The sequence below is a fragment of the Malaclemys terrapin genome, chromosome 6 (genome assembly GCF_027887155.1).
Source record: "Malaclemys terrapin pileata isolate rMalTer1 chromosome 6, rMalTer1.hap1, whole genome shotgun sequence".
In the NCBI taxonomy this organism is placed as follows: Eukaryota; Metazoa; Chordata; order Testudines; family Emydidae; genus Malaclemys; species Malaclemys terrapin.
In genome coordinates, this window is record NC_071510.1 from 95,251,036 (window position 1) to 95,263,248 (window position 12,213).

The following is a 12,213-nucleotide window of genomic DNA, read 5'->3' on the forward strand; positions in this document are numbered from 1 at the left end:
ACATTTCAGAGGATCTTAAAGCACTATATGTATTGCAAGACTCTTTACAGGTAGACAAAAAGGTTGTGACTTGCTAAAGGACCACCACCCACATTATCTTGACTTCTTGTATATAAATCTTCTACATGATATGGCTCAAACCTTGAGGAAAAGTGAGATTTAGACTTAGCAATTCAGATCATTTTAATTAAAGCTTTTGATTTAAGAAGCAGGAAATTCTTTTAACCTACATCAGTTACTATGAACAGAAACACTGTTGCTAGTTTTACTTAGTTATCTAATAAAATTTCCTTTTAATTTTTTGATGGATTGCATTCTTAGATGAATGCAGTGAAAGATCAGTACATTTTGATATAGTTGTTGAAGGACTGAAGTCAGTGAAACAATACAAGTCTGTACAGGATGGTTATTACAATAAAACAAACACCCATTCTAGCACCATGTGCCTTTTAAGTATGATTTTTTTTTTTTTAAATCAGATACATCTAATTTCAATAGATGTGATCACAAAGTAAATTCCTTCCCAAAGCAAATGCAAGTTTCATAGAAGTAAATTCTCATCTCTAATTGATGTTTCATTGTTTAATTTATTAAACACATTGTGTAAAATCTACATTGCTTTTTCAGCTTTCATGTTTACAGATAGGAGCTTTTTACCATGATGCAACAAAGGTCTCCCATAGCCTAACTTCCTATGGGAGTTACAAACATTAAATGCTGAGAATCTCTGGCTCATTTAGCTCTCTTTTCATTGCCTTCCCTTTATTTCCCTTCAGTCCCGGCATAAATGGGCTTGTGTTCCAAAAAACAAGTTTTAAACCATTCCTAGGGTCTGCTGATATTAACTCTTGGAATCTGTCCTGGAAACAGGGAGAACTCAGAGAGGGCTAAAATTGTTTGACAAAAAGTTCTTACATAAAAGGTTTTTGTTTTTTTCCCCCCCTTCTTTTGGACACTGACTGGCAAAAATAACTCAAGTGCCATCACCTAAAAAGTGCTGGATACGTATGGTGCTATTTGCGAGACTTCAGGTACCTGTGGGATTTATATCTTATTATGTAGAGTTTGTGCAGCCTATTGTGCAAATCCAAAATGATAGATTCACCCCACTTTTCAGCTGCTGGCACTGTACAAAGGGAAAAATATGCATTAGCTACTTTCTTTAAAGCAACAGTACTACTCCATACAAACTATCTGCAAACTACAGTTAATGCACATGTAAGTTGTCATGCTAGTATGTGAAAAGGTATTGTGTTTATGCTATTCACTGGATCCCTGAACTTTTATAGTCCTCCTACCCATAAGTAGAGATCAGATTGCACCTTTATTCTAGACAGCATTTATCACACTTATACACATACTGTATATCTGTATTATTCTAACATACAACTCTCCTCCATACTTAAATGTTACCTTTTATTATACATCAACTAATTTATATTGTTCTTTACAAAGAAAACATTAGCATTTTATAACCATTCTTTATGGTATTCAAATAAATCATGATTCCAGATTTCTACGAGGATGGAATGTCCAGCTGTTGTACATCCTGTGAAATGAACTAGTCACCAAAAAAAAAAAAAAGGCTCACACACATTAAAGATGTACACACAATAAAAGTAATTTACATTGACAAATAAGGAATGTCATTTATTAAGGCTGTGCTTCAGAAAGGACATTGAGGATCAAGTAGCCTTCATCAAGGCACAGAATGGGAATAGGTTAGCACAGCTATCTCTAGAAGAGAAGTTATGTACAATCACTGATGAGGTGTGCATGCACACAAACACAATTTAAAACTGAACAGCTGGTCTTTGTAACAAAATTGGACATCATTAAAAGGAAATAGTGAAGTTTTTCAAGTCCACAGTTTTACTTCATTATTAAAAAAAAATGGCAAAGATTTCCAAAACATAAAATTCACAATTTGAATAAATGAAAATTTTTCAACAAAGTGCTTCACAGCTCTGAACCCTGCATGGTTGTGCTGTGCTGTCTGGTCTAGAAGCATTCTGGAGACATCATTGAAGTGTTTCACACAAAACTGAAAATGTCATTCAGGTGAAGGAGAAACTGGACATTTCCACAGAGACTTCAAAAGTTTTTACGCTTTCAAGTAGTTGAGTTCTTACAGCCACCGTCTCATAACAACTGTATGTTACAGCAGTAAGGTTCGGGGGATCCATTAGCAGCAGAGGCCCATTTCAAAGGGCACGTGGTCTCTTCGGATTGATCTGTTTACTGGCCTGTTCCTCCTCTTGTAGAGCTGCCCGGAAAGATTTCACTTTATCTTAAAAAAAAAAAGAAAAAGAAAGAAAGAAAGAAATGCCACTGTGCTTGTATTCAGTGGGTGTTTTGTAGGTAAGTCCTGAGGTTGCAAGTATTTCACCAGCAAAGAGCACAAAGTTGTTGCATTCCTCCATACATGTGAGCAGAGGCTACAGACAACAAGGAGCCAGGGAAGATAATGGACATGTTTGAGTACATAAGCTCAAGTGTAATACTCCGTATATAAACAAGTTTCTTAGCAACCTGTTCCCCTCTTAGGCCTTACTCCTGTTTCTAGGAAACTTCACAGTAGCACATTCAATGCAGAGTATGCTTCCCAGGCACTCCCTGTCCATCCTTATCAGCTATACGCACAAAATCTCCAACTGAGCAGTACAGGATTAGCCTCTAACATGTTTCTACATATTAATGCAACTTCCCGTGCTATCTTTAAAATCTCTAGAATTGGATTGGAGACCATTCTTTATACTGACATGACTGATTTAAACATCTAAAAATGAAAACAATGCCTTCCAGAATCCACTATTTTCCTGTAACACAGAAACGGACTTTTGTGACTGCAGTTACACCACAAATGGAGACTTCCTCCACATTTATTTATTTCACTGCAAAACTCCAGAGAATTAAAGAATACTGGAAGAGAAGGGTGTAAAGGTAATTCTGTCACTGTCTTCCTTTTCACACCCTACAACACTATAATCCATAGATAGTTACACAGCTCCATCTACCAAGAAACAAGGAGAGAAGACTCAAGTTGAGGCCAGTATAGAGAAACTAGTTCCAAAATCTCTGAGCAATAAACAAGAGTAGGAGTACTCATCACCATGACCAATACCCTCCAAGGGGAGGAATGGGAGAAGTACCAACAATTACTGGCAATAATTTCCTTTTCCATCTCTTTTTCCCCACCCTACAAAGAATTCATAATCGGCAAGTGTACCAGGCAGTATGAATAGAAGCAAGTGTTTATTCTAAATAGATATGCTTGCAGCACCTTATTTCAAAGGCAGTCTAATGATTTTGAAAGAGAGTGGAGTTGCCCAATTTGCTGCTTTACCAAAGCCATTGTCAATGTCTACCAACTTCTCTTCCTCAGAGGAAGCAATAGGCTCACAGGTGGCTCAAGGAAAGTATAACACTCTTTTGTTAGATCCATTTGAGTTACACTTAACCCAACACACAGTGTTAGAGCAGGAGCATTAAATATATAACTCATGGGACACATCCAATAAATGCATTCATGTGGCCTGCAGGACATATTCAGATTGTGCAAAATCTAAAACTGTTTTCATTTTTTTTTTTTTTAAAGGAACTTCCCAACATTATGGTTTCAAAGAAACCCAATATATCCAAAACTAATGACTCAGAGGTGTACATTCACCCCCATTACTCTCACTGGAGTGACCAATTATGCCATGAGGAGTGGCTCTAGATTAGATACAGTCTGAAGAGACAATCTGGGGCACTGAGAAGAATCTGCATTCTGATATGATTGAACGAGAGGTTGAAAACAAGCTGCAGAGATGAAGGCTTCTGAGTTGAGAACACATTTGTAAGCAAGAGCTGTTCATAGCTGGATACAGATCTAAACTCTGGTGGGCAGACCTAGAAGAGTGACCTAGAAGCAGTCTCCCCAGCCTCTGATATGCAGCTGGGAAATAAAGCAGCAGTTGGGAGTTAACTGGCAGACTATTTATTTCTCTCTGCCTTATTTTCCCTTTTCCTGCAATTCCATTTAGACTGTTTCCTTCCTTTGTTGTTTTGAATGGGCTAGGACAGAGAGATAGACAAAGAGAGAAGAAAGCTGGAGGACTGAGCATAGGTTCTAGACTTCCAGGATCCAGGGGGGCAAAATGAAGAATTTTTCCTCTATACTGGTACTGACAGATTATTTGCTTCCTTGAGCCGGTGTAATGGAGCTATAGTGCTCTCTGAATTGAATATGGGTTGTAGGACAGAGGAAGAAAAAAAATTCATAACAATATTCAGTTATAGCTCATTATTGTTAGTTAGTCCTTTTGATGCATAAAAACCCACAGCTAGTAACACACACATAAATAGGTCTACTTAAATCACGGCGAAATCACACATTTTTCACAGGTTGGTCATGGCATACATAGCAAGTTTCACAGATGTGTAACACATCTGTGAAATTTGCTATTTATGCCATGACCAACTAACGAAAAATGTATGATTCCTCCGCAGCGTTTCTCAAACTGGGGGCCCGACCCAAAAAGGAGTGTGATGTTACACTCCATATTCTTTATGAAAATATACTTATGATAGGGATAGGACATAACAGATATACTTTATGCAAGATGGCTCATGTAAGATATCATTGGAAAGGTTCTGATTTACTGAATGTGATTATCCAATTTGTATGCATGTATCGTTTCTGTATCTAAAGTTAGGAATATGGACTATGTAACCATTACAGCTGGGTATGTATTTGGAAGACACCCCCCAGACAACAGGCCATCAAATTTGATGGGCCATCAGGAAGAAACAACAAGACTGTGAAGATACTAATCTTTCTCCTTCCTGCGAGGTGTCCCGGACTAGCTGACACTACTAGGTCAGGTGGTCCTGCCACCTGGTACTAAACACTACCTTGGACTTCTAGTAATTTTCCACTCACAGGAAGAGGAGGTCAAGTTTGGGAAACAAAAGGCTTCCCGCCTTATGTAAATTCTATTTAAGGCTGGGAGGAAAGGCATTCCAGACTCTCCTCCATGGCCTACCCAAGAAGAAGGACTGCTGAAAGAACCTGAAAGGACAAAAGAGACTAACCTGAAGGGAAAGGCAGGGGTAAGTCCAGACTGAGACAGGGGTCCAGTCTCTAAGAATAAATAACTAGAACTCTGAGCTACAGAAACTCTGCATTCTGCCTAATTCAACATTTAGGGTGCGAAATTACTTTTTGTAATCTGTTTCTTTCGTGAATCAAGCTTAGTTTGTGTGTTTTGTTTTATTTGCTCAGTAATCGGCTTTGTTCGGTTTGCTACCCCTTTAACCACTTTAAATCTGCCTTTTATAGTTAATAAATTTTGTTTTCTTTATATTAAACCCAGTTTCTGTAATTTCTAACCGGGGAGAGTGGGGGGGAATGCAGTTGTGCATATCTTCCTCCACACTGAGGGAGGGGGCGAATTTATCAGCTTACGCTGTATAGATTTCTCTACAGCACAAGACAATATATCTTTGGGTCTGCACTTCAAGGGAGGTGGACAACTGAGTGCTGAGGCAAGTCCCTTAAGCTGAGTCTTCCAGAGCGCTAGGTCTGTGTCTTTCTACAGCTGTGTGTGGCCCTGCCTGTGTGTGTATGCTAGAGGAGGCTTAAGAGCCTGGCTCAGAAAGACAGGTTAAAGGGGGCCCATGCTGGCAGTACTAGCAGCCTCAGTGGAATCTCAGCACATCAGGTGGCATCTTGAAGGGGGGCAACCCATCACAGGGAGTCGCAAGCTTATTAGGGGGTCACGGTATTACCACCCTTACTTCTCCGCTGCTGCCAATGGTGGCACTACCTTCAAAGCTGGACACCCGGCCAGCAGCTCTCACTCTCTGCTCTGCCTTCAGAGCTGGGCGACTGGAGGCCACATTTCATGGGGGAGACCAGATTCCACTGTCTGTGATGTGATTTTCACAGCTGTGAATTTGGTAGACCCCTACTCATAAATGGACAAAAAAAACACAGCCTTACCTCGGAGTTCAGTCAGAATGTCAATTTTTTGTTCTAGGATTGCTTCAAGTTGTGTAGCATAAGAATCCACATCATAATCTACTTCTTCAGTCATCTCTAGAAGAGCTTTTTCATCTTCCAACCATCGAATAGATTCCTGAAAAGACAAGAGATGCACGACCGCTGAATGCATTAGCCAGGAGACAATCTGAAGGCAGACAGCTGAATTCACAAAGTCTTTCTGCTTTCACAAAGCTAGTTATACCCTTTTACTAGACAAACAATTTCATGAATTGTAACAAATTCACTTCAGTATCTGAATTTTTGTTTTCTATGTAGCAAAACTGTAGGTTTTTAATATGTTTTATAATAGATGGTTCCTTCATTCCAATGGCTGTGTCAGGAACGGCCAAAGATAGTGGCCCCAATTCTCTGCTACAGTCTGGAGCACTCAGCATAGCTGCAGGCAGAGGGGAAAATCACTGCTTGATGCCATCTTTGTAGCCCTGATATAAGGACACCATGCACTGAGCTAGACTGGTGATGCTGCCCACAACTCCAAGGGGCCATTCGGACACCCGGGGCACACCCCCAAGCAAGCTTTGTGGGAGGGCCTGTGCCATAGGAGCCACTACAACAGCTCCATTCCACAAGAGGATTCCCTTACATCAGGGGTTCTCAAACTTCATTGTCCCACGACCCCTTCTGACAACAAAAATTACTACACAACTCCAAGAGTCAAAAAACTCTGGGATAGCTCAGTGGTTTGAGCATTGGCCTGCTAAACCCAGGGTTGTAAGTTCAATACTTGAGGGGGCCAATTAGGGATCTGGAGCAAAATCAGTACTTGGTCCTGCTAGTGAAGGCAGGGGGCTGGACTCTATGACCTTTCGGTGTCCCTTCTAGCTCTATGAGATAGGTATAAGAGGGGGGACTGAAGCCTGAGTCCTCCTGAGTCCCAACGCCTCAAGAAAGGAGGCCGAAGCCCAAGATCTTCAGCCCCAGGCAGGGGGCCTGTAACCTGAGTTACCAGGGGAGCTAGCGAACAGGAGCGGCTAAAAAGTGAGTTTTGCGAGGGAGTTCAGAGGGGAAGTGGGTGGGAGGGGTGCTAGAGAAACTTAACGTTCTTTAAAACTTAAAGCCAAAAACACCCCCCAATAAATACAAAACATCAACCAAGGAACGAAGCTTCAGGAGTAAAAAGATAATGCAGGCAAAAGTCCAGCAACAGAGTGGGGGCTATCCAGTTTATTGCACCCAATGCAACATGTATGATTACCTGCCCTATGGGCAGGTAGTGTATGTGTGCATTCGGTGCAAGGAGCTCCTGGCCTTCAGAGACTGTGTACAGGCTGAACTAGAGGAGCTAAGAGAGACAGAGATACATAGATGAGACTTTCCAGAACACAGTAGAACAGACCAACCCCCGGTCTGACAGCCTCTGTCAGATTAGACTGATTAGACAGTCAAATTTCAAGCTCAAATTGTGGGGTTAGTGCCAAATAAGCTTCATCACCAAAACACACAGCCACTAACACTGGAAGGCATGACTAAAACCAGAAAGGAACCAAAGCAGAAGAATTAACTCAATACTAAAAAAAAAAAAAAAAAAAAAACAGTAACTGCTCTATGGTAACAAGACTTCTTTAAGACTATCAGCTTCTGAAAAGAAAACAACAGAAGTTACACTGGGTTTCACAGACAATATATCAGTGTGTTTCTCCTCTGCCACTGTGACAAAGGAGTTGGTGCTTGGGGGACATGGTGTATTATATATGATTCTGACTCTGTCTTGCCCGTGAGAATTGTGTTTAGAAATCTGTGAAGGTATGAGTGCACTAGTATACCATGACATCTTCCGTCCCAAGAGTTTGAACTTCCCTCTGGCCAATGTGAGCTATTTGATTAGTACAATCAGTATTTTACCTGGAAGACAGCCCTGTGGTCTTCTACTACTTGCTCTTCCATTTCTACCATTTGTGACACAGCTTCATGGAAAGTAAACAACTGTGGAGAAACTTCTTCCTCCTTGAAAAAATAATAAAGTTTATTATTCTGTGATGAATTTTGCTTTAAAAATAATAAATTAAATAGGTGTTTCATCCTATCCCAAGATAAGAAAGGGAAATATATAGAAAGCTGTACTGCTGAAAAAGGGACTTAGGAGTGTACAATTTTCAACTTCTTGCACCTGGCTATACATTATCAGAAATTGGGGGAAGGAAGGGGGAAAAAAGTAGCAAAACAAATGAAATTTCATTTATTTTTCATCTTTTTTGTTATAAATTTTCCAAACAGTTCTTCTACTGAGTAACAAACAAACAAAACAAAACAAGAAGGAAACATGGAGTGGGAACCACAGAAATCATTACGCCTATTCTTTTTACATATCTACTAGTGATCTGGAAGAGAAAGAAATGTTAATTAGATCCACAGATACTAAACAGGGAGATGTTGCCAACACCAGCAAAGACAGGGAAAGTAACACAGGATCTCAAGAAAGTTCAAATTAGATACCTAAGAATTTTTCTTCAGTGTATCCATATTCACCATTTCCACAAACAGAGTTTTACTTCAGTGGTGCAATTAAAGGGGTAGGACCAGACTCGGCACTGAAGAGGTAGGGGACCTGTCTACCTATTAGTCTACTTCTACTGTGCTCTCCTCTAGCAGAGGTGCCAATGCCTAAAAAGTCATTCCTGCCAGCACAATTGGTGTAGTCAATGACAGACTCAAAGCCAAGCAGGCAGGCAGAGGCGACTTCCGGAGAGCAAAAAATGCAGTACTGATTTGCTTGACAAGGTGCAGGACAGCTGCCCAGGATGCTCGCAGCTCTTTGTCTCTACCTAAGGTGGCACACTGCGCCTTTGTTATGAAAGCAGACTCCTAATGAGGAGCCCAGAGTACTATCCAGCAGGCAAAAGCAAAGCAATCAATCTGGAGCTAAATTAGGGCTTGTCTACACCTGGAAGTTTACCAATTCTGGAATAAGAATCAGAGGGGTAGCCATGTTAGTCTGTATCCACAAAAGCAACGAGGAGTCCAGTGGCACCTTAAAGACTAACAGATTTATTTGGGCATAAGCTTTCGTGGGTAAAAAAAAACACTTCTTCAAATCTGAAGAAGTGGGTTTTTTACCCATGAAAGCTTATGCCCAGATAAATCTCTTCTGGAATAAGACCATCCACATGGCATCTTATATTGTAATAATGATCATTATTCTGTAATAATTATTCTGGAATAGCTATGTTATGTCCGCAAGTTTCAAAGTATAGACAAGCTCTCAATCATTCTAAAGTATTCTCTATGCCCTGTAGCTCAAAAAAGATGATGGGTCAGGAAACCGCCTGTGATTAAGGACATGGGTTTTGTTCCTGAAGAGAGAGTCAAGCCCCATCCTAAGGCAGCCTCCAAACTATAGTGCTGAGGGAACCCAATTGTAGCAGTGAATTTAGAAACATGGACATAAGGCAAAATAAGATAAGCATGGAAAAATGCACGCTAGCAAGCCTTGTGAGGAAGAAAATCACTTGAAACAGCTATTTGCATGAAAGGAAAATATCTGGAGTAGTAATCCTGAGAGCCCTAGAAGCAATAATGGAGAGAAAGGGCTTTACAGAATGCTGCCAGTTGCCCAATATGGGATGAAGGCATGCTAGGAAAAACTGTCCGGAGAAAAGCAGCAACTTCTAAAACAAACAGGCAGTGCTACTGAAGTGTCCTTAGCAGCCAGGAAAACAGAACGAATCTGAAACAATGCAAACCCCCAAAAACACATTTTTAGCATCAGCATTAACTTTATGACCATTTGAAAGAGTCCAGAGGCTAACTATACTCAACCAAGTAGCTAGTAGCCTTATAAACATATATTACTCAGGATCTGATCTACTGTTGAATTCAAAGACAATATTATACATCTCTACCCCGATATAACGCGACCCGATATAACATGAATTTGTATATTACGCGGTAAAGCAGTGCTCTGGGAGGGCAGGGCTGCACACTCCAGTGGAGCAAAGCAAGTTCGGTATAACGCGGTTTCACCTATAACGCGGTAAGATTTTTTGGCTCCCGAGGACAGCATTATATCGGGGTAGCGGTGTATATACACTCGCCTAAAATGATGAACGCTACTTACATTTTGTTCACAAAGAAGTTTAAGATCATCTCTCTGAGGTGAGCTCCCTACAGCCCACTGTGTCTCTAAATCATCAATTTGATTTGGAGCATGGTGTATAATTGGACGGATATCTCCTGCAGCACTAGGATCAACCGTCAGTTCCTTCACTCTACAATCATTAAAAAAAAAAAAGATTTTATTTTAAAATACATGATGCTCTACATAAAATAGCAAAAATAAATTAAAGCCTTATGGATTCAGATGCAATTTAATTCATTTAATAAAGGTGATGTCAACTTCACAAATTTAATGTGACTTTAAGGCCAAAAAAGGACCATTGTGATCATCTAGTCTGCCCTTCTATATAAACACAGGACACAATTTCATCTATTTCATCAAGGCCAATAACTTGTTAGAAAAACATCCCGTTTAGATTTAAAGATGGTGACTGCAAGACTGGCTTTGTTATAAATCAGGTACAAGGAGGGAAAAAACAACCCTAACCATAAACATTTAAGAACTGTATAACAAGTCAATAATAGTCGTAATCGTTAGTGTAAAGATAGCTTCACAGATTGTACACCAAAATCTGGCCAATATATTTCTCTCTCTTTGTGTGCATCTTTTTGGTTAATAAATGATTCCACACTTTTTGACTTTAAAAAACAAATCTGTTTACTCGCACTAACAATCTAGTGTCCACAAAGAATGGACAGATCATTAATTAAAGCCAATTTCAATTTTGAGATTCTTAGAAAAGCTGAACATTAGCAAAATGAAAACAGTTTACAAAAGTGCAGCTGACATCATCCATTCAAGCAAGGATGTCCACTTTAAAAAAAGTTTATGAACTAAATGAATCCAAATTTACAAATAAATTAAAAAAGGTTAGACAAATATCCTTCAGTAATAATTAACCTTAACAACTTGCTAATATGGAGTAAAAAAAAAAAAAAAAAAAAAAACCAAAACCCCCACACGGATATGTAGGATTCACTAATGAAAAATAAGAAGGTATATATTTCCTTTTATTTTTATCAGGTAATAAAATTCAAAGACTTAGAATTACTCTAAACAGACTTATGAGAACCAATCCACTAAATCTACAAAGGTGACATCACCATTTTTATGTATGAAGGGAAAAGCAAGCCTGAATATGAAATATTCAAATGTTTAAGGAAGAAAAATGAACAAAAAATTGGGAAGATGATTGAGGACCATGCAGTACCGTCACCTGTCAAACAGGACGAAAACAAAGTATGTGATGACTCAAAGCAAGGGAATAAATGAAGGTTTGGGTCTGTAAAATTATACAGCTAAACAGAGAAACTTAAAATAAAGATTCCATGTATAGAATGAAGTAGACCTGGTGATCGAAGGAGAAAAGTCGTCATACTCATAGGAAGGAGAGAGATCAGAGCGACTGCCACTACTCTGTGAGAAGGGAATGTCCGAAGGACTAATTCCAAATTCCTTTACTCTGCAGCAGCAAGATACAGCAGCATATTAAAAGAAAGTGTTCTTGTAAAGACATTAATTAAAATGACAATTTTTCATTTAGCATTCTCTTTTATAGTTTTGAAAAGAATGAAACAAATGAAGCAGTTCGTTTTTAAGATAAAACATGTTTAGAGACAGTGTTGAGACATTTAGGCCTTTCCTCAAATTTGAGTTTCAAGCATGTTTCTAAGAAAATTCAACTGGACAAATTCTGTTCATTTACAGCAGTGTAAATTTGTAACAATTCCACTGTCTTCAGTGGAGTTATTCCGGGTATACATTGGTATAATGAACAGAATTTGGCCCGAGTTCAATATTCCATGGAATTGCTCTTTTCAAAAAATCAAGTGACTACAATTATAATTACTTCAAACTGCATACTACCCAGTTTCATGCGTATTGTAAACTGCACACACATTACTATTTTATGTGACAAGAGTTCATATAATATCCGCAGGAAGTTACTTATTTATAAATTGATTAGCGCTGTCAAGCGATTAAAAAAATTAATTGTGATTAAGCACATTGTTAAACAATAATGGAATACCATTTATTTAAATATTTTTGGATGTTTTCTACATTTTCAAATATATTGATTTCAATTACAATACAGAATACAAAGTGT

General features: G+C 39.1%; 1 protein-coding gene across 5 annotated transcripts in view; it reads right to left on the reverse strand.

Annotated features, from left to right (window-relative positions):
- Positions 1–567: 567 nt before the first annotated feature.
- KIF2A (kinesin family member 2A) overlaps positions 568–12,213 on the reverse strand; it is an 86,356-nt gene continuing 74,710 nt past the window's right edge. For 2 of the 5 annotated variants that reach the window (XM_054033034.1, XM_054033031.1), the window contains exons 17-21: positions 11,455–11,568; positions 10,107–10,257; positions 7,895–7,996; positions 5,990–6,125; positions 568–2,290 (exon numbers count right to left, since the gene is read on the reverse strand). In XM_054033034.1, the coding sequence (XP_053889009.1) occupies positions 2,205–2,290; positions 5,990–6,125; positions 7,895–7,996; positions 10,107–10,257; positions 11,455–11,568 (589 nt within the window). In that variant the 3' untranslated portion in view covers positions 568–2,204. The remainder of the gene's footprint in view (positions 2,291–5,989; positions 6,126–7,894; positions 7,997–10,106; positions 10,258–11,454; positions 11,569–12,213) is intronic. The other 3 variants (XM_054033036.1, XM_054033035.1, XM_054033033.1) reach the window with 2 other exon arrangements.